Source organism: Triticum aestivum, chromosome 7A (genome assembly GCF_018294505.1).
Source record: "Triticum aestivum cultivar Chinese Spring chromosome 7A, IWGSC CS RefSeq v2.1, whole genome shotgun sequence".
Taxonomy (NCBI): Eukaryota; Viridiplantae; Streptophyta; class Magnoliopsida; order Poales; family Poaceae; genus Triticum; species Triticum aestivum.
Genome location: NC_057812.1, coordinates 615,241,202 through 615,268,145, shown reverse-complemented (window position 1 = coordinate 615,268,145; position 26,944 = coordinate 615,241,202). Strand labels below are relative to the sequence as shown.

The following is a 26,944-nucleotide window of genomic DNA, read 5'->3' as shown; positions in this document are numbered from 1 at the left end:
AGTAGGTGGTGGTGAGGCGAATGGTAAAACCAAGGTTGGGCCTTGCTGGAGGAGTTTTATTCAAAGCGAACTGTCAAGGGGTTCCCATTATAACCTAACCGCGTAAGGAACGCAAAATCCGGGAACATAACACCGATATGACGGAAACTAGGGTGGCAAGAGTGGAACAAAACACCAGGCATAAGGCCGAGCCTTCCACCCTTTACCAAGTATATAGATGCATTAATTAAATAAGAGATATTGTGATATCCCAACAAAATATCCATGTTCCAACAAGGAACAAACTCCAATCTTCACCTGCAACTAACAACGCTATAAGAGGGCTGAGTAAAGCGGTAACATAGCCAAACAACGGTTTGATAGGACAGGGTGGGTTATAGGCTTGGCTTAACAATATGGGAGGCATGATAAGCATGTGGTAGGTATCGTAGCAAAGGCATAGCAAAAGAGCGAGCAACTAGCAAGCAAAGACAGAAGTGATTTCGAGGGTATGGTCATCTTGCCTGCAAAGTTCTCCGAGAAGACGAAAGCTTGATCCTCGAAAACGTACTCAATGGGTCCTCGAACACGAACTCGTCTCCCGGCTCTACCCAAAGCAAGACAACAAGCAAAAGGGAGCACAATCAACCACGTGCAAATCTCAAACAACATGATGCAAACATGGTATGATATGCGGGATGCGATATGCGGTGCATATACATGATTTGGAAAGGAATGATTGAACCTGGCCTCAACTTGGAAATCCAAGAGTGCCAATGGAAAGGTGAGTTGATTTCGGTCGAAATCGATATAAATATCACCGGAATCGGATGCACGGTTTGGAAATGGCAAGCAAAACAAATATGGCACCGGTCTGTGATTAACAGCATGAGGCCATCTAAATGCATCAAGATAAATAAGCTACTACACTGAAACATAGCAACAAAATACATGGCAGGGATCCACTCAAGATGCTTGACAAAAGATGAACAGTGAGCTACGGCTAATTCAATCAATAGCAGGCTCAAACAAGCATGGCAAAAGTGCAAAAGATAACAGATTTCAGACTTAGTGAAAATAACAAGTCAGGAATTTATCATCAGGAAGCAATCTTTAAAGCATCAAAACTACATACTACAGGAACACATCATGGAAAATCAAGGCATGGCATGAAGCTACTCAAAGCATAAAACAAAAGTCCCTTAGTGACCGTGAGCCAAAAGGGATCGGAAAATACAATTGCAAGCATGTGAACATAGGAAAAACATAAACAGATTCAGACTTAGTGAAAAACTGGAGCATGGCAAAACAGATAACGAGTAGGCATGTTTACGAGCTCGATGCACTCACTACAAAGCATGGCATGATAATCTAAGCATACACCCAGCAAGTAGACATGGCATAGAATCTAGAAATGGCAAGAACAACAACATAGTATGCACAGATCAACAACAACAAGCTCAGCAAAATTGCTAAACATGTTAACAATCTGTCAGGAACATTTTATAGAAAAAGTAGAGCTCGATTGACTCAAGCTAGGGTGCTCCATAATTGCAAACAAAGACATGGATGGATAGAGCACCACAATATCTACAAAACATCCTTACTGATCATGCTCAAAAGAGGCACGGATCACTAGGAAACAACATGAACATATGGCATAAAAATTACAGCAGGACAAGGACTTAGTGAAATTCTAAGTCCCTGAAATCAGCATCGTTGAGTAAGCTACTTTGCATGCTTGTGCTAGTCACCACAAAGATCACAAAAATACATGGCATACACCCCTGTAAAGATAACATGGCATTCTTCAAAACACATGTAGAGCTCAGGATCATAGCATGCACACATTAATCATGGCAAAAATGACAAAAGTGCATTTGCTGAAACAGATCTGAAACTATCATCACATAGCCCTCTTCCAACAGCATTTCTGTCATCAAGATGAGCTCAAATTAAAATGATGCAATGAGATGAAATGATGTACTCGTCGAGACGAACATTTTGATATGCTACACGCACGAATCGGAGCAACGGTTATAGAGTTATGAGCTGACGAAGTATGCAAAAATATATAAGGAGGAGAGGAAAAAGTCAACCGAATCTTAGGGTTCGTCCGGATCCAGATCGGATCGGCCCGGACACTGTAGCTGCCGGAGTTCGCGGACGTCGAAGATAATGGCCGCGGTGGCCGGGGTCGATGAAGCTTGCCGGCGCGAGGGGAGGCTCGCCGGCCGGAGCTCGGGGCGCGGTGACCGGAGTGACGGCGAGGAGGCGGCGTTGGCACGGCGATGGCGGGCGGCGAGCCGAGGCGGCGGCGCGGGCGGTCTCTGGCGCGGTTGGCGGCGGTGGTCGGCGCCGGAGATGGGTAGCGGGGCGGCGCGGTGAGGGCGGCACCCCTCGGGCAGGTGGCGGCGGAACCGGGCCTCGGGGGCCGGCGATGGGCTCCCCGGGCCGTGCGGTGGAGGAGGCGGCCGAGCCACTCGGACGGCGACATGTGGCGGCGGACGTCGCGGGCGGACACGTCCGTCGGCGGACCTTTTGTCCGGCGGGCGAGGAGAGTGAGGGGGCTAGGGTTTGTACCGTGAATTTCGGAGGGGATCACCTATATATAGGTCGAGGGAGCTAGGAGTGTCCAAATTGAGCACGGTTTGCGACCACGCGATCGTGATCGAACGGCCTAGATGATGGAGGGGGTTTAGGTGGGTTTTGGGCCACTTTGGAGGGGTGTTGGGCTGCAACACACGCGAGGCCTTTTCAGTTCCTCGGTTAACCATTGGAGTATCAAACGAAGTCCAAATGGCACGAAACTTGACAAGCGGTCTACCGGTAGTAAACCAAGACCGCTTGGTAAGTCTCGGTCCAATCCGAGAATGTTTAATACCCGCACACGAAAAGAGGTAGAAAGGGACACCGAAGGACATAGGAGCGCCGGAATGCAAAACGGACAACGGGAAAATGCTCGGATGCATGAGACGAACATGTATGCAAATGAAATGCACATGATGACATGATATGAGATGCATGACACGCAAGCAATGACAAGGCAACAACAGCGAATAACTGGAAGACACGTGGCACATCGGTCTCGGGGTGTTACAACGAAAGTACCTTCATGGCATGCCTGATGCAAGCGTTTAAGTCCTCGAAAAATCATACTATGCCAGAATTCCTCAAGAGTTGGCACAGTGTCATCACATGGCCAATGTAAGGTGTGGTAAAAGTTTGGCCGCGTGCCGAATAATCTTCCCCTGAGGTCGCTTGTAAACCGCACCATATCTGAGCTAGTCTCTAGGTATCAAGAAGGAACGTGTATGGTTTTTGCAGGAAGTGTGGGTCTTGTTGCTCTATTGGCCTTCAAACTTCTCGTGCTCTCAAAGGAGGCCATCGCATGACACGGGTCAAGCCCCCGCATTTTTTGGACCCGCGTGCAATATTTGAGACATTTATTGCTCTGCTAGGATTTCAGCGCCGGAAATTGCAGATCTGCAAGGCGGCACATGAAATCATGCCAGAAGCGGCATGGAAACTCCTATGTGATGCACGGTTAGATGAAGGAGGCAGAAACGATCCGGACTCATGCTTTTTCAGAGGGCGGCGTTTGACAGACTTGTTTTTCCCGAGTGCTGCTCTCGGTAAAGGTTAAACCCTAGATCTAGCCCGCACCAACAGGCTCTCGAGAAAGTCTCGCGGGACACTTACGTGAAATCCCTGCGCTCGTTTTCATTTCTTGTTCGCGCCTCCCCTCCTCTACTCCCCCCGCCCCCTCCACCCCGCCACCGCCCACTCACCCCATGGGCGTCCGCCGCTACTCCCAACTTGGTGAGCTTCCCCCTCCCCACTACTACATGGATGGATTAATATATGCATAGATGGATGGATTCTATGGGTGGATGTATGTATGAATGAATCGATTAGATAAGTTTAAATGATGTTCTATGGATGGGTGCTATGGGTGGATGTATGTACGGATGAATAGATGGATGGAGGAATAGATTAGATAAATTTTGATGATGTTCTATGGATGGATGCTATGGTGGATGTATGTATGGATTTATGTAGTAGTTTTTATCTAGCATTTTTAGTAGTAGTTTTTGTAGCAGTTTTATGTAGTAGTTTTTATGTATTAGTCAACCATATGACAGATGAGAGATGTTTTCTGAGGAATGCTACCGATTATTGTCATCACCGACAGTCATTAAGAGTTGTTCTTGGAGGAAAATAAATTGACTTTTGACAATGGCAGTCAATCTGGGCGAGTTTGTCCCGTGATATACATTTGTCACACACGATGGACTCGCCCAGCTTGACCATCACCGAAAGTCAAAATAACTGTCAGAGAGTATCCACCATATATACCACCACCAGCGAGAGTGTCTGCCATATTTGACAGATGAGAGATGTTACCGGATGTTATAGTAGGGGGTCACTCTTCCTTTGCCCCTCCTCTAAGACCGTGGTAAAGCAGGAAGAGCAAAGAAAGAGCAACCATCACCGACAGTCGATGAGAGTTGTTTTTGGATGAAGAAAATCACCTTTTGACGACGACGGTCAATCTGGGTCAGCTCTTCTTGCTATACCTTGATAACACATGATGGGCTCACCTAGCTCGATCATCACCGAAAGTCGAACTACCCGTGTGAGAGTGTCCACCATATATACCATTACCAGAGAGAGTGTCCAACATATTTGACAGATGAGAGATGTTACCGACTGTTGTCGTAGGGGGTTGCTCTTCCCCTGCTCTTCCTCTGAAATCTTGGTAAAGTGGGAGGAGCAGAGAAAGAGCGACCATCACCGACAGTCGATCCGAGTTGATCTTGGAGGAAGAAAATCGACTTTTGACGATGACAGCCAATCTGGATGAGCTCTTCCTATTATACCTTGATAACACATGATGGGCTCGCCTAGCTCGACCATCACCGAAAGTCAAAATATCCGTGAGAGTGTCCACCATGATAAATTTTCTTAGAAGTATTCTTTGATGTTTGGTTCTTATGTTATTTTTCCTTTTGTGATGAAAGATGTTAGCATCGATCGAGTCCGCGGCTATGGCTTCCTCCGACGACGCAGTTTCCATTATGATCGACTCTGTGTTAAAGGAGAAGCACGTCGAGGACCGCTTGGAGGCGCTCATTGAGGAGAACCCACAGCTGATCCTAATAAAGTATTTTGAGGATCTGGCCAAGAAGAATCTGCCAACTAAGAAGAGCAAGGCCCCACCACATAAGGAGAGTGACAAACTGGTACCATTGAGTCCACTGACCATAATTCCCGACGACGCTGGGTCCTCCATTGTGGGGGGTGTCCGTACGTGCTCTCACTCCACGATCATTGGTTTCACCAACTACACCTTGGAGTAGTCCACCTAGATAGTTTGATGTTGATTTAGTGATATAGTTAGGTAGCTGCTGATTTGGACTTGGATTGCCAATTGTGATGCTTTCGGGTGTATGAGTGAGGAATACTTACGTGCATTATGTATGAAGTGTTATTTTAACCCTGCATTCCTTCTCTTCCTCCTTTTCTCTTTCTTTATAGATGAAGTGGTATGTGGTGTACAGAGGTAGGTGTCCAGGAGTCTATTATTCAGGGTCTGCGTGCAATGAAAAAGTGCTTCGTTTCCCAGGTAGCACCCACGACCCGTCCAATACTAGAGAGGTCACAAAGAATCATTACAATTAGTATGTGCTTCAACAGAAGAAAACATTGAATTAGGCAATGGTGCAAACCAAAAACAGCTTATCAGGTTGAGTGGATGGAAGAACTTGATAGTTCTCTTTCAGTTCGTCTAAATTATGGTGTTGCTTTTATCATTTCGTCCCATGTAGACATGCATTGGCCACTTTATTGTTTAGTAAGTAGGCACTTCTGCTAAAGATCTACTTTGTGACTTCAAATGAAGCTTGTGTGAACTATTTATATAATGTGTATGTGAGTTTGTTGTTCAGTTTGGGCGGACATATATAAACCCGTTTATGAGTTTCTTGTTAAGCTTGGGTGGATCATATGAAGTTTGTGTATTGTATATATGTTTTTGATGGAGCGGTGGATGGAGAAGAGGAAGAAACAATACGGGCAACGAATCATTATCGAGAGCCGCACTCAGAAGACATACATTTACCGAGAGCGACCCTCGTAAAAGTGGCAAGTGCTGGGAGTTATCGGAACTTGTCTATTGCAGTTATGCCGAGTGGGACACTCGGCAAAGACCTGGCGGAACCAACGGCCGTGTAGTCACTTTATTTTGCCGAAACGCATTGTTTGGCTCTCAGCAAACTCTTTGCCGAGTGTCCGACGGTTGACTCTCAACAAACTTTTGTTTGCCTGAGAGGTGTACGTTGGGTGACCTTTGCTGAGAACAATTCTCTACAAAGGCTTTGCCGAGTGTTTCTAGCACTCGGCGTATGGTGCGATTCCAATAGTGGTACATGGTCTACATGTAAACTAATAAGGGAATGTAATACATGATGGTTGGGAAACAAATTGGTGAAAATTATTGGCTCTTAGCCATTAGTTATACTGACCTTTTTTATTTTCTTTAATTTCTAACCTTTCAAAAAATATTAGTAGTTGTTTAAAATCAACAGCTTGGCTCCAAAGCTGCCACAGGTCACTCACAACTATGCATCGGCTTGTGGTTTATGCACGGAAAGTCAAAAGGCAGGCACGCACACGCACACGCACACCAACTGTTGATGTGCAACGGCGTCGTCATTGTGTCGACATCGCACCTCCGCGTCCGGACATCCACACGCAAACGGTGAGAAAAACGGAGAATCCAAGCCCACGCGCACGTCCTCGTCTCACGGCGTCACCCGGCGCGTCGGCCCTGGCCCACCCCACGACGGCCCGCCGGGCGTCCGACGGGGCGGGATGACAACATGCGGCGCGCCGATGTGGAAGAGAGAGAGGCAACAATCATGCGTGCGCCTACTGATCTAGCTTAGCCGAGGTGCCTTGCGTCCTTCCATCCCTCTCCTCGCGTGCGTGTAAACTCCGCTCGCCTCTGCTGTCTGGTGGTCAACACTCTCATCCGACTGTTCCGGGGGAGAAGAGGGAGACTACTGGAACTGGATTGAGCGCAGCGGCGGCCGGCGTTCCTCGAGGTGAGAAATCATCTTCCTGTTGCAGTTCGCCGGCACGATCAGTAGCTCGTGTTTGTCCTCCTCCTGCTTTCTTTTCTTGTGTTTTTTCTCTGTCTTGCGCCGCCGGCAAAAACCCGTATTGTTTCAATTAATCCGAGGCTCAGTAATTCGTTGCTGTGATCGACCGATTTCAGGAAATGGAGCGGTACGTCGTCGCCCCCTATCTTCGCGCCTACCTACACCGATTCGCAGGTAGTAGAATGTTACATGCCATGCCAACTGACTGATAGATTTGGGGGTGGCATCGATTTGATGTATCTGAAGTTCTGATTGGTGGCAGCTTCGGTGTCCGCGGCGAGCTGCGACGCGGGGGAGGTGGGCGGCGATGTCTGCCGCAACGAGGAGGCCGCTCTGCGGCTCAAGATGGTCGCCGTCGCGGCCATCCTTGTCGCGGGCGCCGCCGGCGTCGCCATCCCGCTCGTTGGCCGCAGGTGGCGTGGTGGGGTTGCAGCCGGTGGGGGCGGGTACACGTTCGTGCTCGCCAAGGCCTTCGCCGCGGGGGTGATCCTGGCCACGGGGTTCGTGCACATGATGCACGACGCCGAGGAGAAATTCCAGGACCCTTGCCTCCAGGACTCGCCGTGGCGGCGGTTCCCCTTCGCTGGCTCCATCGCCATGCTCGCCAGCCTAGTGACACTGGTCGTGGACTTCCTCGGCACCCAGTTTTACGAGCGCAAGCAGCGCGAGGCGGCTGCCGCCGCCGCAACGAGCGCCCAAGATGAGACAGCGGCGGCGCTGCTGGAGGACGGGAGGAATGCAGGAGGCGCGAAGCGTGAAGGAGCGGTGCACCACGGCCACGGCCATGGCCATGGTCACGAGAACGAGGCGGGCCCGTCCCAAGGTCGTCAGGTGGTTGTTTCCCAGGTACGAACCCAGCATAATCGTAACGAACTCATATACGTACTAGTATCACTTGCTAATTACTCCTAGTTACGTACTAAACATGTTTTTCTAAGACGAACGAACTTTGACAAATGCTACCATTAAAGAAGCAGCGTGCATATACTCTTGGTGCAACTTTTTTAATAAGCTCTATATTTGAAGCTCTGAACAGATGGGGCTAGATTTGCCGACGATTATGTTTTGTTATTAAAATTATTTATACCGTCACACAGTTCGTTGTATCTGCTCTATGGGGTTGTAAATATAGCAAAATAAAATGGTAGAGCCTCCGTCCGGATTTTACTGTCGCTAAAATGAGTTTGTCTAGACATGTTTCAGTGTGTAGCTGAAATGAGTGTATCTAAGACGCGTTTCAGTGTGTAGAAGCATTCATTTCAGCGTAATCTTAGCCATCCAAATCATTCTAATGGCTTGAAACTAAGTTGAGTACCAGAAATTGTGTTTTGATTGCACTTTTAGTTATCCTTTATGACTACATCAAATTATTAGGAAAATTGCGTACTCCACTCTATTTCATCATTACTTAGTCAATATGCTATTGTTGCTAACCTTATTTGTTGCTCCAAACGATGAATTGTTATAAAATGCCTTTTCTTATTATAGTTGTGCGAAGTTAGATATCTAACAAAAGGCCGAGTGTCCGGATCTAATGGTATACTATTAGTAAGAGATGTAGTTTATATAATGAACTTAGATAAATGCCAATACCACTAAACAAGCGCACATATACAAAGATATATACCTCTCTCTGTTTTTTACTGCATATCATGTCTCCTTAGGACAAGCATTTGAACGAACTGACCAACAATCACTCTATTAGTATGTACTTTATGTGCAAAAATTATGTCACTAAATTCGTATTCCAAAGTTTCATATCACAAAAGTTATTGAGTATAATTATTGGTCAAAATGAGTATTACATACCTACTCCCAGTGTAACCTTCTTTGTTAAGCTACATCTGAACCAACACGGCTATATTTGTCGGTCATTGCGTTGATAGTGAGTACTATCTACTTTCAACAATTAGTTTTATTTTACTATTTGATTATCTATCGATATATATATACAAATATAAATAGTGTGAGATAGGGCTTGATTAAACCTAGTCATCGTGTCTAATCTAATGCTGTAAAAATAAGTCGAATATCTGACCATATTAACTATCCTTTACAACTCATCTCATATCACGAGGAAAGCCTGCAGAACCAAATCATTGTTCTTAGTAACGGGCTATAATCTATGACCTTATTTTCTGTGATGTTTGGTTATAAATATTTTTTTATGACTATCATGCATTTTTTTATTAAAACTGTGCAAACTAAACCAAAAGGCTGAGAGTTCCAAATATAGTAGCATTCCATTTCTGAGAGATAAATTTTATATATTGGACCAAACATTTGTTGCACAGTATATGGCTAGTGTTTGCAATATTTAAGAACCAATACACGCATGTAAACTCACATAAGAGCTTCATGAACAATTTTGACTAGACAATAGCAAAATAGTAAATGACATATCCGAAGATCCTGCGATGCAACCACCTCTGGCATAAGTGTAAGCACCAGCTATCCCTACGAGATAGACCTGACCATGCAATGAGACATTTTCCCCAATGCCAATGCGTACATTCAGGACTTCCTAACATGTCAAGAAACCCATGGCCTCGTTGATGTGAAATAGGACTTTAAATCTTCATTGTTAAGGCTTCAAAGATAATCTCCACCAAAGATTTCAAGCATGCCTTGCACAAACTTTTCGAAGAACTCAGTTGCAATCCTGTCACCAATCTTAATGTAGTCACCGACCATGCATGTCCTTAGCGTACCATACAAACAGTGGTAATGAACTCATATACTATCGCTTCCTTGGTTGCTTAACTACGATTTCTATAGAAGAACACACTTAGAAAAATGCTTTGTGTAGAAGAATGAACTTAGAAAAATACCGGTACCATTAAAGAAGCAACATATACTCTAGGTGAAACACTTATGTAAAGATATATCTGAAGTTCTAAACTAACGCACCTAGATGCCTAGATTTGCCGATGATTGTGTTTGATATTAAATTTGTAATATAAAAGTTGTTGTACCAATATAAATAAAGTACGAATTAGTCCTTGATATAAATATTCTTAGCCACCTAAATAATATAATAGCTTGAAATAAGTTGAATATCTAGAAATTATGTCCCTTGTTTGCAAGTTTATTTCTTAACTATACCATTAGTTATCCTTAGCACTTAACAGCTCCTCTCTTTGAATTGTAAAGAAAACTGCACAACATATTCATCATTCCTTATTCACGAGATATAGTTTCTAACCTTATTTGTTGCTTCATGTGATGAACTGTTAGAAAATACTATGGTTGGCATGCCCTTGTTTAATTTGTGTATAATTGAATTACTGGCAGAACTATCTAAAGATAGAGTTGAAACCTATTTTGGCCAAATTTTAAATAGTCTTTCCTGTTTGGTTCGGCTGTGGATTTCTAAAAGTAGCTGTGAAAAATCTGCTGTGAAAAAGATGTAGGTCATTTGGCAAAACAGCCGATACAGCTTTTTCAGATTTTGGCCCGCAGCGAAATCAGATTTTGGAAAGCACGTCCTGGGCTGCTTCCGCTTTTGGTTCAGATTTTGATAGCGGATTTCTGGAATCGGATTCTGCTGGGTTCATCCTTTGGTTTAGATTCTACTGCGCGGCAGCGGAATCTGTCGATAAAAGCTGAACCAAACAGGGTCATAGTGTCGCTTCAGATTTTGGTGATCCCTCCGGCTAAAGCTATGTACTTTGATGCTAAACTAAAATGACGCTAAACTATAACGCTAGATTTAGAGTCATTTAATGACGTTAAGCCGCTGCTGCCAGAGGAGGGGCGCACATGAGTTCCATAAAGCCATCAATCTGCCTTATTCGTCCTTGTTTTTGCTGTATATATGATGCATTGATGCAAAACTTAGTTTTTCAATTCAGATGATTGATCAATGCTCATTTTTTTATGTATGAATGTGTGTGTATCAAGTATATGTGATACACGTGTAATATATGATGCCTGATTGTATGCTTATTTTTCAATTTCGTGATTTTGGGAAAATGCCAAAATAGTTCTAAGCTTCCATATAGCTCTACTATAGCTTTTGGCCGAGCGGCCGCTGACGCTAAATGGCATATCTTGCTATTTAAACCTTTGATTTTTTGCTTACTGCATGTACTGCTATAATCCGACCCCCACACAAGTTGTGGATTATATATGTTTTATTTGGCCCCATTATATATTAGCCCACCAAGTCGACCTGTCACCTCCGGATAATATTGAAATATCTATGTCTTGGTGCAGCTTACTTTCTAGTTGATCAAATAATAGAATGTAGTCAAATCTGTAATTCTGTGGGGCCAAATAAAGTCGTTCCATAATTTTCATTTCTTGGACAGCCACACGCTGTTGGAGGTGTTTGGTTTGTGGCAGTGATCTTGTCAAGAAAAATGCTACTTCTGGTTCAGTGTGCCAATTATTTATGGACCACACATTCTATGCTTGTGTCTCATGCACGTGGCGTATATTGACTTTATTGTCATTTAGTCAAATATTCTTTTGTATATCAAAAGCGTTATATATATTTGAAGGACGTGTAGCTAATTTGGGTGATCCAATTTAAAAACACTAGTCATGAACCCATGTGCATACATGCGCTAGCTCTTTTAGAAAATGCATAAATATTGTGAACCCAGTGATGGCAGTTTCTTGCAATATAGTACTTTGGATGGAGCTTGCTCAATAACTCAGTTCCATTTCTGTTTACTTTCTTCATTGCATTCATACGATCACAGTAACTTATGTGGTAAATGTTTGAAGAATAATCAAACTAGTTAACTTAGGAAAAGCAAGCACCTCACAAATAATTATCCTTAATGCGGCATTTTAACTGTAATGCATTTCCCCACTCCCCTTTCTCAATCCTTCCCTCTCCATCAGTTCCTGTACACAATCAAAATTTAATACTAGTTCAATCATGTCTTTTTTTTTCATAAGTTATCTAATTCCCAAGATCCAAAGAGGCTCTGTATTTGAAAATTCAAGATATACGAGCTTCATTGAAAGTCACACATGGAAATGCAATTAAAAAATGTGATGTGAACTATCTCAGGTATGCTATGAAGCTTTATTTAAGTCATTGGTTTCCACCTTCGCCACCATGCTTGTCCGCCAGGGACATGGGCGGACTAATTGGTACTCCCTCCGTCTCAAAATAAGTGTCTTAACCTTAGTATAACTTTGTACTAGAGTTAGTACAAAGTTGAGACATTTATTTTGGGACGGAGGGAGTATACGGGTTGCATGGATGCCCATATTGCTATAGGTCAGGAAGAGTGTTTTGTATCTCTTGCGATCTTTTCCTATATGATAAGGTTATTAGGCATCCACGCAGGGGTTGAAGGAAACAACAAATGAGATCTTTATATGTCTATTGTTGGAAAAGGTGAGGTAGTTATAGACACGGTAACCCATGTTTCCTTGGCGTACCATGTTTTCTTGGGAGCACATATAAGCAGCACAATATACATAAGTAGTACATTGCTGTATTGGCCCAATTATCATATATTTGTTGTTGTTCTAAAGCTGAAGAACTCATTTTCCCACCAAAAACAACATCTGGAACCAAAGGATTAATGTATCAGCTAAGTTGATAAATCCCTCTTAACATTGGATATATTCTTCACGATATATATTTGTGCACATATATATGAATGCTTGAAGGAGGATGGATTGATGGTAAAATTAATTACACTCGTACACATCAAAGAAATCTTGGGAGGACCCAACAATTTAGTATATAAGCTCAGGGGAGGTAACTCTTTCTAAGTTATAATTGCAGGCTAAAAAAATGTGCTCTTTATGAAGCTTCAGGTAACCCATCTCACAGAGTGATATAATGGAGAGTGCAGATCTACTTCTCTAAGAGTATATGTTTAGGTGTCCACGTTAAGCCTCAAGAAGAGCATCTGTTGTAGAAGAGGTACGAAACGAACAACAACCTTCAACTACAGTGAAACTAATTATAATCAGGAGGGAGCACTTTTGACAGTGTGTCTTCTAACACCACACACCTGTGAAATGAACACAATACACACTAATATGCTTTTTCCTGTAAATTCATGTGCGTCTATAAGAGTAACTGAATATTTACAGAAACCCGAAAAAGGTTCCTAGTTAACTCATAACATAACAAATCTAGTGGATTGGAAACTAAAGCTTGTACTCAAACAATGAAGTATCTGTAGGAAAGATCGGTATATCTCAGTCCATTTTCTCTACCAGAACAGATACAAAATTAAATGACTACATAAAATGTGGCAAAAGAGGATCATACCAGTGAAGTAACAGCTATCAAACACCAGCTAAATTAGTTCTGGACGGCATGGGCATCGATGGGGTACTTTTTCTTTACGGAAGACTGCAGAGTTGTGCGCTTACGAGAGGGCCGGTGAGGATGCCGTATGCTATTTTCATCCAGCAGCTGCAAAGGGACAATAGGTAAATTTTCCATGTTTTTAGCAGGATTAAAGTGGTCTTGAAAATAGTCTCTAATATATTATTGCTAATTGCTAGATTAATGTGTCATCTTCAAATCTAAATATGGTCCATATTAATTGCCCTTGCCTTCTAGCAGGAAGTGAATGGACTTTTCACAAACAAAACAATAAATAAAGAGTTCATAACATTAATACTTGTCAGTGAAGCTTGCACGATGGTATACGAGGGAATAAAAGTCACGACATGTGAAGTTAGCTTTGTATCTTTTTGTTACATATATTAATTCATTGGTTGTTTTTCTGCTGTGATTTTCAGTCATACATGTGATACTACTGTCACTATGCATGTGCACGTAGTTTTACTTGCCATTGTTCTTGCCAAATTCCAAAAGTATAATAAGGTTATAATCAGTAACCTGGAAATCTTGGATCCAGAGCTGAACATTCAAATATACTTCTCCTTAATTATATTGAAATGAAATATTTAATAACACTTGTGACGTTCGTTTAAGCAATTAGTGAAATTTAATAAAGAATATGGTGCGACTCGTGAGGCATAATATACTGCCATCTGGAACCTTGTTAGTCTGTGCATGTACTGTGCATAATTTTTGGTAGCAGACAATTATTGCTATAGTACTCCCGCTTTTAAACATTTTTTATGGATAGAAATTTTGCTTTTAATTGATTGTACTTCCTATGAGATGCATCTCAGAAGATACATAGTAACCTTTTTGGATCGAATGCATTATGCCCAAATTGAAATAACAAATCCACAAACGGGAAATTTATAGTTCCTAAAACTAGCTTACAGCTAGCAGGAAAGCAAAATAAATAAGAGAAATGCTGCTTGAAATGTCGAACTGCTTAAAAATAACTAACATGAGCAATTCCAGTCAAACTGCCATGTAAGAAAACATAAAGTACGCACACTGCACCAGCTAAGCTCACTACGAGCACCAGTATCGTGCACGGCTCAACTACATCGCTGATAATCCATGCAAACCGTTAGCCCGACTGCGGACTAGGGTTTTCACCCAAAAGCAAAGGGATTGTATGGGGAAGGTGACCTCGACAAAGCCTATGAGGAGGGAGCCAGCATTGTGTTGTCGTTTTCATGGCCTCCACCACCAGCTAAAGGTCTCTCTCCATCCCCAGCTCCCCGTCATCATCCACCTCAACCAGTATACTCGGTTCACCGGCCCCTAGGGCACCAACTTGCTTATTCGGTGGAGCGAGAATTACAACGTGGTACAAAAGGGGTAGTCTTATTCATATCTGATGCAATGGTCGATGGGGAGCCTAGCATGCCACATGCTTGACAATCATTTCCATGTGTGGCCAAGGTCACGGGGTAGCACCCTCGGCTGCCACCCCCCAAAAGTCGATGTTGTTTCTTCGCCTGGGGCTGCCACTCCCAATGTCTAGCGCCCACTTCATGAGGCACACTGAGGGGGGCCTATCCACCATCTTCATTGGCATGACGGGATTGCCTAATGAAAACCTTTGCAACAACAAGAGGGAAAGAAGGGGGGAGGGGGTGGCTGCAAGCTAGGGTAAGGTTCTCCCTCGACTCGCCTCCAAGGCTATGAGTCTGTGACGCGAAGGCCAGGCCGAGGATGAGAGATAAGACCCAAATACTCAATTGCACTTGTTCTAGTTCATGGCATCATATTTACCGTAGAAATCTATTTATAAGTGATATAGGTGTGTTTGGTTTGAGGCTTTGCACCCAGGTTTGCCCAACCAAAAGTTGGCTGGCCACAATTTTGGTGGAGCTTTTGCCTGCCCATGAGTTGGCCAACATTGTGAAGATTGAATCGGGGTAGAAAAAAGGAATTGGCATGCCTAAAAATTGGCCACCATCCAAACAATAACTTTTTTTTTGGAGATGACCAAACATCTGTAAGGTCCATCTTGGCTAAAGTCAAAACAATACTCTAAATCCTTACGGTATATACATTTTATTATGCGAACGAATATATTGGCTTATCGTCCTATGAATATACTGAACATAAGAGCAAATTAGTTAGCTATATGAAGTGTGCATGGAATTACAGTTGCATCGATGTTTTGACATGTAAATCTCCCATGTATATTTATGCATAGTGTGTATACTGATTTTGCTGCATGTATTGCTGATCTTGAAGATTCTGGAGCCAGGGATTTGAATTACAGGCATAACTATGTAAAGATAGAGTTGTGACCTAGTTAGGCTGACCGGACGTACATTTATAATTACATATGCTTGCTGGTTGTATAGCATTAGAATGTAGATCCACCAAGTCAATTTTTCATGCATATACTCCCTCCTTTTCGGTTTATAGGGCTCAATTCAAAAATCTCACCAACCAAGGTAGATGATGAATGGTGGAATACTTTTTGTAGTTTGCAAAAGCACCTAATTAATGCACTTGTTTTCCTCAAAAAATTATGTTTATCAATGCATAAATTGCAATGCATGCATGCATAAAGTACATGCATTGGTCAATTTTCTCTTAATACTTGCATGCAATGATTTAATGCACCTTGGGATCTGAAGATGTGATGGAAAACAACCAAATTGAGCCTTATAAAATGGAAAAACTAAAATTTTGAGATAAGCCCTATAAACCGAAAAGGAGGGAGTAATATTGAACTTAGTATTATTAGGAGGCCAAAGGCACTACATATAGATGTACAAGAGGATGCCAAAAGTCAGGAATACATAAGGCCAAAAGGCATCAACAATATAACTCTAACAGATGCAACTTACGTTGTAGTCGATCACATTAAATAATTTTACATATAGTCATACATGTGACGCATGCTATTGTGAGTGCGCTTTTACTTAATAGTTGTTTTATAAAATTTGAAGTGCAATTTGTCAACCTAGAAAAAACAAACGAAGCATTGTGAGGATGGATTAAGAAATTAAGAGAATTAAACAATACTGTGATTAAGTAAGGGTCTTGATATTTTGAATTTGCCAATTATTTGTTTTTATTGTTAGTTTTACATCTAAAACCTCGTTAATTTATGCATGTACTGCTCATGTTTTTGGGTGGAAAACCGTGTACAAAATTCCAGTTATAACCTTTCGAACATATATATAGTATAATTGTGATCTAAAATTGGTTTTACTTCATATGAGACAAGGTGGTATCTCTTGGAATATCTTATCTATCTATAGTAGTTGCATTTACGGTATGTAGATCTCTATTTATGGATGACAAATTGTGGCCATTATATTCTACAACAGCCATATGAAATAAGTATTTGTTTATTTGCGTGATTTTAGTGGCTTATTTTCCTATGGTTTTACTAATATAGCAAATATTAGTAATGTAAATGAAAATATAAGCAAATTAGTTAGATATGTGAAATGTTAATGGAATTACAGTTGCATAGATGTTTTGAGTTGTAAATTTCACGGGTATATATATGCTTAATTTACAGTGATCTGCTGCATGTATTTCCGACCTTCAAGATTCTGGAGTTGGGGATTGTATCACACTCGGTGATCATCGGGCTATTGTTGGGTGTTTCGCAGAGCCCGTGTACCATCAAGCCTTTGGTTGCTGCCCTCTCCTTCCACCAGTTCTTCGAGGGTTTCGCTCTAGGTGACTGCATTTCCCAGGTTAATTAACAGTCTCCACTTTTCCCTAATCATGATTAGTATGTGTCATTTTGGACAATTGAAAGAGAGGTTTCTCACAACCTTGGTATCGTAATTAACATGCACCTCCTCAGCCAAGAATAGTGCATATGCTAGTGTGTTACGTAACAGTTCCTACTTCAAGTGAGTTGTGTCATGAACAAATCAATAATGCAGGCCCGGCTGAAGGGTCTCTCTACGCTCTTGATGGCTTTCTTCTTTGCCATCACAGCACCCACAGGGATCGCCGTGGGGGTGGCCATGGCGTCATTCTACGACCCATACAGCCCCAGGGCGTTGGTGGTGGAGGGCATTCTTGATTCCATGTCAGCTGGTATACTGATCTATATGGCACTTGTGGATCTCATCGCGGCTGATTTCCTTGGCCAAAGGATGAGCAGCAGCCCGGCCAGGCTGCAGGCTGGTGCATACATTGCATTGTTTTTCGGGGCCATAGCCATGGCATCCCTTGCCATCTGGACTTAGTTAATGTTGGTGATTGGTGTGAATATATATATATATATATATATGTATATACTTGAAATGAATAAAAATGGAAGCACATTTCAAAACAATATGAAAAAAAAAATAAGATGAAGGTTTGGAGTTGGGAGAAGCTGGACGTACTCATGGAATTTGATGCACTTAGAGTTGCTGTTACCCCTTGCTGCTGTATAGTCCCTGAAGAAGAGGGGAAGCTGCTTGTTTTTTCGTTGGTTCTTTTGTTTCCTGTTATTGACATGGTGGCAGTGGGATGTAAAGGTGCCTTTGTTGGTAATGAACAGCAAAATCCCTCTTAGCTATACACTGTAATGGATGAAGATACAGGAGATGAATTAGTTCGGAGGATAAGGAGCTCGAGGAACTGACTTGGTCCAGCCGATACAGTCCTGTCTCTCATATTTGAAATCATTTGATTTCCATTTTTGAAGGACTTAGTTAATGTAGATACAGTCCTGTCTCTACATTCTTTGGCCCGCATGCAATTCATTGCCTCCTCTTGCATTTTTTTTCTTCATTTTATTAAAATTTTCCTCCAAAAACTAAAAGTAAATCCGTATTTTCCCCCATACTAGCCAAGTGGCCCGAGTGTTGTTACGAAACAAGACATTACTTATAGTGTCGTTCTCTTTTGTAAGTTAGTACGTCTTGGCACACGTGCACTTGCTATAATGTTCAGCTTCCTCCTGGTGGCATACCCTAATAAAAAGTACCATGTGTCCCACTTACACGTGTCAATATCTTTTTTGCGAAAATGTGTCAATATACATACAATGTTAAATAAAAAAGTAATGAGCCAATAAACTTGAAGATGCGTCGTGGATCCTAGGGTACCATGTACATGAGGATCGATGTGTGCCGTCTTCTTCCAAAAGATGTACTTCTAGTTCTTGTGCTTGCGCACCCATGAAATGTTGCATCAGATCTTCGACAAAGGTAAATCCAAAAGCTTCCACTTGATGGCTCAAGGGTGTGTTCACCTTGGCCTCTCGCATCGCCACATGTGTGGAGTTTCCACCAGAGTACTTGGCAACAGACTGCACACGATGTCCAGCGCATCTTGATGAGTGCCTTGAGCTTGAACCTACGAACCAGTCTTGGATAACACTGGTTGTCTTAAGCATCTGCATGGCAACGATGATCCCATGTGATGCATCCTGGAAATAGAGATGATTTGGGAACCTAAAATTTATTACTTCTTATTAACAAGGATGCAACCGAAAGGATGGGAGCGGGGAATGTGACAAGGTACTATGAGTGGTGACTAACTCTTTTCGGGAATACGCAGGGTGTGTGTCATTCCATTTATAGATCGGTAGAAAGAACAGAGATGCGGTCCTTGCACTGTGTACACTACAAGCCGCAGCCGAGAAGGTTGTTGAGTAGAAAGCTAGGGGTTTCTCGGCCCTTTGGAATACAACATCAGATTACAGGTAAATCATATTTAGCCCTCTAGTACTAGCTTTCGCCTAGGTACGAGTTTCCTCCTGGATGGTGTGAACCAGGTGTGTGTGCCATGGATGCGGTCCCTCGAAGATGTAGCCGTTTCGGTGCTTCCAGATGGTCCACGCGTAGAGCACAATCTGTGAGCCAAGACCTTCTGGTTGTTGAAAATAAGAATTTATGAACAAGGCTCATGTTGGAATTTGTGAACAAGAATTTATGGGAGTGTGACATCTGCGACGACCAACAACCCCCATTTCATAGTAAAGATTTCTGACATGATGACCAAACTTATGAGATTTTGGAAATCATCATTCAATAGTACAGAACGGTTTGTTTCTAGTGGTTCAAAAAAGAACCTTATGGCAGTTCAATAGTACAAAACAGGTCATGACAGGTCGATCTCAACAATGAACTGCTTGCTAGTTAGGCCAATCTTTGCTACTCGAGGAGTTCCTCGACCTCTTTGCGATTCACTCGGACCTGGATGTCATAGTTGCATCAATGTTGTCTGGCGATGACAGGAACCTCTCGTTCCGTCCAAACAAGACGGCATCCTAGAACGAGTTCATGGCCAGGTTTGAAGGGTTTTGCTCTTTATGGGCCCGGCCCAACCAGATGCGCTTAAAAACCTCAATGCATTATTCGACCAAGTTCATGAGCTGTTGGTGTCTTAAGACATGGCATTCCCTGGGTGTCTCTAGTTTAGCCTATTAAGACCCTGCTCAAATTAGGATGTTCATGTGGCAGCTTCTCTGTTGCCAGCTCCCTAAGGGCATGGAGGTGATGAAACATCATAGACTAGGGAGTGGTATGTGCCCTCTACATGGGGTAGCAGAGGATGTTGAACACATTTATTCACCTGCTATTCGGCCCAGTTCGTGTGGAGATGCCTTCGTGAGGTTTTCTCGCGGGACTAGTGTCTACCTAGTTTTCGTGATCTACATGAGTTACTTGTATGTGCAGTTGGGTAAGACCATCGGCTACAATGGGCAGCCTTTGGTGTTCTTGCCTAAACTTTGTAGACAATGCACAGTAAGATGGTTATCAAGAAGACCTTCGTCTGTCTGCCTGGTTGTTGACGCTATTTATATCAAGCCATCTTTTTTGTAGCAGTGGTGGCCGTTGGGTAGGACGTGCAATTGTGGGGCGATCACCACCTTGATCTTGGAGCTATTATCTCTTTCATGACGGCTATGTCCCACTTTGCTACCTCCAACGCTTAAGCGGAGTGCTCATTATGGTTTTTTGTATTTTATGCTTTAGCCCACTTTAGCAGTTTTTCCTTTCTTTTGGTTGGTCGTTGAACCTTTGTCTGCCCTTTTGGACCATGTGATGCTTTATCTATAAAGGGAGCCAAAAGGATCTTCCATAAAAACTACTCCCTCCGTCCCATAAAACCTCTGTGACCCTTGATATCCCCCCCCCCCCCCCCCCACCAAACAAAACAATCTTTATTAGAAAACAGTAGTAAATCCCCGCAAAAAAAAGAAAACACTAGTAAACATCCTGTATGAAGATCAAAGAAAAAAAAGGAGGCCCAACTATAATCACCTGATTCCAGGACTATATCACTAAACACATACCTATTGCTGACTCGCCACCCAACCAGTTGAATGTATCTCGTGATCCGGTCTCCCAATGGCTACACTCAAAGGCCATACGTGACTGCTCCTCTTCGCGCTACAAAGAGCACAATGCACGGATCCATCCTATAGCGCGAGCGACAACCTGCAAAGTGTCGTTCTGTTAAAAACGTATCATTACAACTCCAAAATTTCCAAAATGAAGCATACAATTCCACACCGATATGTGCATTAAAAATTTTATGAACCTTAGCAAGCAAGTTTCCAAACAAATTCGTTATACTAGCTAGTTAGCTGATTAAACACTACATGGGTCGTTCGGTAAAGAAGCCTGGGAAATGAGCAAGAAAGACATAGATTTTTATTTGTTTCCTCTTACTCGCCAAAACAATACTTATTTCTTGCATCCCTGTCAGCTGAATTTTGCCATATTATCCTTGGTAAGAATTTCCCCATGATTAAGGAGCCACATCAATTTACAACATCTGGCAGAACTTGAGCACAATTCGTCGGACCTTGCAGCACTAATTTAATCAGATCACTTGTGTTGTCGTGGCCAGTATCGACTCCGAGCATATTTTGGAAGTGAAATGCGCTAGTGCTGTTTCCTGTATGCAAGCATGAATCGTCCTACCCCTGTCCTTTTCTTGTTATCCCCGTTCTCTGTTAGATTAGATCCTTTAAAAAGTAGCAAGATATATGGCCACCATACATGCCCTTTCCCGGCTCCGAAGTTTAATACTAGAGTTTTAATTCCCTTGCTCTCGTAAAGCAATGCGAATTGAGCATAGGAAAGCAACTTCGACCAATACCTTGCGTCCTTTCTAAAGAGGGAAATGAAAGGCAGAGGTTGCCCCTGATTAGTTTGTGGTGGTTGGCACGGACCATTTTAGGGCAGATGTATAGCAAGATTTAATCAACAACTTCAAATATATTAATTAAAAGTAGTTCTGAGTGGAGTCACTATCAAACTTTTGATCTTCCGGTTGATACTTTAGATGTGGTGGTCAATAAATTAATCAAGTTATTCCCTTCTCTGTATAATTATCCAATTACTCAGGTTAATGTGAACTTATCATCATTTGGTTACACATAGTCTAGAGCAGATGTTACAGGCGTATGCATATTTTGTACAACCCAAAACATAACTATATGTTTTGGTAGACAAAATACTTGTTTGCATTAAGTTGTTGAAACACCCTAATTTGAAACACAAGAGAGGAACTTCTAAGAACTTCTGTTTATGAGGACGCCTTGATGGCTCTCAGTATGCTCCCCCAAGCCATTAACATGGAAATTATCATCCCCTGCAAAAAAAATGGAATTTATCACTCTAGGATGCTGGAATATCTGGTTAGAAAGAAATGGGGTTTGTTTTAGAAATGACAATCATTCCACTCAGGCTTGGAGGCACATTCTGAAGGAGGATCTCCCTCTACTCAAGCACTCAGGCTTGGAGGCACATTCTGAGGCACATTCCAATCGTGTTGTTTCTTTCCAGGATTGGATAACTTCGAAATTCTAATTTTCTACTTATGTTTCCTTGAGTTGTTTTGGATAAATTATTATTTTTCTTTCCTATAGATAGTCTTTTTCCTTTGCTTCTTTTCTCCTTGTCATTGTAACGCACTATTATTATAAATTAGAGTTACTGTAGAACGATTGTTCTATGGTTCATGGCTTAAAAAGACAAAATACTTGCATCACAACCACAAGTTTTCTGGTAGTCTAATTTATTCTATATCACATCTTCTCTATACCAAGAAATGCCCCCGAAATTCCAGAAATCCTAGCCTGCTGCGACACCCGCCCTCCTCTCTTCCGGCCGCACCTCCTCGATGCTACCAAAGGCGTCGGCGCGCCACCGATGTAGGTGGTAGGCTGCCCGTAATGGGAGTATCATAAGTAGTATCATGCATGCCAACTAAGTAATTTTGATAAGGTGGCATAAAATTAAATGAAGAAAGAGAGGCTTGAGTATCATATCATGATACCGTATCATATTAATTGATGTGCTACTTTGTGTCATGCATGGCAATAAATGTAGTCCTCTATGATACCAACTTATGATACTATGCATTAGGGATGTAGTATCATATACTAGTCTATGATACTCCCCATTACAACCAGCCGTAGTAGGCCCTCGTTGCTCCTCTCACTATGAGGACTCTAGAAATAGGGGTTGCGGCCTCAGTGGAGATCAAACCGACCTCGTTCTTCCCACATTGGCAGTAAGTGGCGCGGCCTGACGGCAGCAGGCTAAGCAATGCGGCCTCGAGCGTTTGTGGCGGCGGCATGGTGGTGTTATGGAAAAAATGACAATGGATCAGACGCAATGGTGCCCAGATCTGGTGGTTTCGCCGACGATGGAGGGGTTGCAGCGTGTGATGGTGCACGCCTGGGGAGCGGCCTCGGGGATGTGACCGGAGGATCCGCAATGTCATCGCACTGGTGGTTGGATCTGTTGTAACCGTACATCCATTGTCCTTCTCTCCCTCATCGGCTAGGATCAAAGGCAGAGCAGCGATGTCTGGAAGCGGGGCAACGAGGCCATCTACCTACTTCATGCATTTCAAAGCGTCGGGATCCACCTTGTGATCAACGCCAGCAATTAGAACGCTACGGGTAGAAACCCGTGATCTCACATCTTTGGATAGATCAAACAATGTCAGCGTGTGTGTCATGCCCTTGTTAAAGGTGTTGGATCGAAACTCGTCTTCAGCGATGATAGTCTCTAGTGCAACCCTTGCTAGGACCCTTAAACATCTGAGTGCTTATATCGGTCACTTCCTGAAAGTTTTGTCTAGGACTAGTGTATTTCTTCGTTATTCAGTCACTTGTCGTAGGGTTTGTGCTAGCTTTATGGCTATGATATCGTGAGGCGAATCCTTTTCTGGATGGACTCGAGTTCCCATTTTATGTTTCGGCATGCCAATTCGTTTTAACATTGATGCACACACCGGGGTAGAATCCACCTTTTTGGGAAAAAGAACTACATTTCCTTTTATGACGTGAGAGTGCTTTTTTTTTGCTCTCGGGATCCATGGAGCCCTTTATTGTCAAACATTCAGAAATCAACTTTTTAAGTTTTAATAAAAAACTGAAAAAGTACACAAGTGCTTATAGATTTATACTATATGTCTGTGAAATTTCATAACGAAATACTTTATTACTCCTTACATTGTGAAAGGCCAAGATCGGAATTACGAGGAATTAGAGCAAATGCACCTTACATTATGGAATTTTATCAAAAAAAAACAAATACACCTTATATAAAGGAACGGAGGGAGACCTGTACAAAAAAACAAAATCATGTGATTTTATAGTGAACAATACATGTTCTAGAAATACGTGATTTTTTTGTAGCTCACATAAAAAGTATTTCATATCATGAAACTTTGCAGACAAGTGGTATACATCCATATATGTGTGTGTATTTTTTTCAGAATTTTTTAGAACTTAAAATTTAAAATTTTGAAGTTTTTAAAGGGATCCATGGTGCTCAAGCTCCGTTAGGCATTTCTTAGCTACATGGATTTAATTTTTTTCAGAATTTTGAAGTTTCTAAAGGGATCCATGGTGCTCAAGCTCCATTAGGCAATTTTTTAGTCGAAATACGTTAAAATGAAAGCTACACAAAAAAGAAAAATATGAGGTTTTTTAGCATATGTATTGTCCATGATTTTTTTTCTGCAGCTCGTAATTCAAGGTGTTTCATCCTCAAAATTTCACACATAGACATTACATCCTTGCATACATGTGTATTTCTTTCAGAATATTTTGAAACTGAAATTTTTAAAAATTGATTTTTCAGAATACGCACATCGTCTAGATAACGATGGAGAGATTAAACTCTAAGGTCAACTGGGACTACTAGGAGAACTCGAACGCTTGGCTTCTAGCTAAAGCTTCAACAATCATTCACCATGCAGTGCAGCTGAGTGCGATAAAGGAAAAAAAAATCGAAACGGAGGCAAAGATTGCCTCATTTATTAATTAAGCAGAAGAGAATTGCCCAGTTAATTACGGAAAACCGGGCAAAAACCGGAACAACAAGGGCCAAGCCCACACCCAAAGACTGAAACACACAGGGCAAAACCCACCATATTCGACGACATGTCGACCTACAGCCAGACAACGCAGTTCCGACTCTGATGGAGAAATCAGAAGAACAAAACCAGGCACGGCTGGCGCCATGAAAGATCGCCGAACGGACCACCTGCTGCCAGTCATCGTACACCACAGGGCCCCGCCACCGCAGCTTCGACTCCACAGCAACAAACAAACCGAGGCAATACCGTGAACACGCCGAAGAAGAGCCGACTACCGCAACCATTGTCGCGCTGCCGACATCGCTCCCACCATCATCGTTGCCACAGAAGTCTGGTCGCCACAGTGATTCTCTCGGGGCCGCCGCCCCGACATCCACGCTCTGTCGCGCCTAGCGCAATCAACCGGCACCGCCTTCCGGGGCCGCCGCCCCGACATACCACCGCTCCCCCCGAGCAGCAACGCCGCACAACCCAGCTGCCCGCAGTCCACGCTGCTCAGGGCAACCGCTCGCGGACCACGAACGTCGCACCATATCCGGGGCCACCGCCCCGACGTAAAGTCAGATCGCCCCCTCTGGGCGCATCGACCGAGCCGACACCCCTACCGCCCAAGCGGGACAAGGATGCCACCCAACCAATGTCGAGATAGAGCCCCACCACATAGAGCTGCCACTCACATTGTTCCCGAGATCGCCATCTCGGCGCACAATCAGAAACCACCCGGAGCTGCCGCTCCGACGTCCACTATCCCCGACGACGAAGAGATCCGTGCAAACTGCAGTATGTTGACTCTCCAAGGCGATGCCTCAAAGAAGGAAACGACATAGCCGCCGTCATCGCCCGCTTCGACCATCCGAAGCTAGGGATTTCTCCCGGAGAGTCGTGTAATGGAGCTTCACGGCAACGCCTTCAAGAAGGGGAACGACGCCATGGCGCCGCCGTTGCCGGCACCGACCCAAAGTCAGTGCTGGACTTTCGCCCGAAGCTCCTCCACACCTCCGAATCCGAGCAGATCTGAAGCACTGCACAGCACACAATCCCCATTGTCGACGTCCACCGGCTCCACCTCATGGTGCATCTGCCGCCGCATCTCTCAACCGCGCCGGAAGCCACAGCAGCACCTCATGCCGCGAGTGACGTGCCAGCACACACGCCGGGGCTACCACCGGACGGGGATCCGATGGCAGAGCCAAATCCGGCCGCACCACGGCCAAACCGCCGTTCCCCTCAGCCCGGGGCCGCCGCCCCGGTTTCCTTCATGCACCCCAAGCTCCAAGCGAGCGAAGCGGCGACGACCTGGCGCCGCTACCCCGCACGAGGACCCGCGCAGCCATGCACCAGAGGCGCCCGCCCGCAAAAACCGGATCAAGATCCAACACGCCGCGCGAACGACGCATCCACCGCTGGGCCGCCCAAGGCCCGCTCCCACCAGCCACCACCTGCGCGCAACAGATTGCGACCACCACCTCCCGGGGCCGCCGCCCCGGCATCCCGCACCGGCGAGCCGCCGGCCACCACCCCAGAAGCACCCGACGACTCCCAGCGGCACCAGCAGACCGGGCCTCCCCTGGCACCTTTGGCAGCAGGGGGGCCGCCGCCACCGCGGCGCACGGGCCGGCGGCAGCGGCGGCGAGCGGAGAGGCGGAGGAGTGAGCTTCGGGAGGAGGCGGATCGCCCCCGGTGTCGCTTGGGGCAGCGACACGGGGGGGGGGGGCTCCTTACTATACCTGGCCAAACGGGCCGGCCCGGCACGGCACGGCCCGGCCCATCGTAATCGTGCCTGGCCCGGCACGGCCCGCCAGGGCACGATTACTATACGGGTCGTGCCGTGCCGGCCCGCGTGCTGCGCCCTCAGGCCCAGGCACGGCCCAGTTAGTAAACGGGCCGGCACGTTGGCCCGTTTAGCACGGTGGGCCGCATATTTTCAGCCTGTTATTTGCCGCATTAAGCGTTTTTAGCCTATTTTTATATATTGGGCCATATATAGATGTATAAAAAAAAATAAAAAAACGTAATCGGGCCGTGCCGTGCCGGCCCGCGTGCCCAGCCTCCAGGCCCAGGCACGGCCCAGGGCGTGCCGCGTGCCAGGCCCGGCCCGTTTAGACCGTGCCGTGCCTGGCCCAAGGTGGGCCGTGCCGCGCGTGTTCACGGGCCGGCCCGAAAAGAA

The 26,944-nt window shown here is 44.2% G+C and overlaps 1 protein-coding gene across 2 annotated transcripts; it reads left to right on the top strand.

The window, feature by feature from the left end:
* Positions 1 to 6,816: 6,816 nt before the first annotated feature.
* On the top strand, positions 6,817 to 17,811 carry LOC123148653 (zinc transporter 10). 2 transcript variants are annotated; one of them, XM_044568134.1, is made up of 5 exons: positions 6,817 to 7,088; positions 7,262 to 7,319; positions 7,408 to 7,991; positions 17,028 to 17,177; positions 17,428 to 17,811. In XM_044568134.1, the coding sequence occupies exons 2-5, from the start codon at positions 7,265 to 7,267 to the stop codon at positions 17,536 to 17,538; spliced, it is 900 nt and encodes a 299-aa protein (XP_044424069.1). In that variant the 5' UTR covers positions 6,817 to 7,088; positions 7,262 to 7,264; the 3' UTR covers positions 17,539 to 17,811. The 2 variants fall into 2 exon arrangements, with proteins under 2 accessions (XP_044424069.1, XP_044424068.1); XM_044568133.1 differs by having other exon boundaries at positions 17,373 to 17,811.
* Positions 17,812 to 26,944: the final 9,133 nt, after the last annotated feature.

Coding starts and splice junctions, on each gene's coding strand:
- LOC123148653 (XM_044568133.1), top strand. CDS start 7,265: ATGGAGCGGTACGTCGTCGCCCCCTATCTTCGCGCCTACCTACACCGA. Junction 7,320..7,407: donor CTACCTACACCGATTCGCAG/GTAGTAGAATGT, acceptor GATTGGTGGCAG/CTTCGGTGTCCGCGGCGAGC. Junction 7,992..17,027: donor GTCAGGTGGTTGTTTCCCAG/GTACGAACCCAG, acceptor CCGACCTTCAAG/ATTCTGGAGTTGGGGATTGT.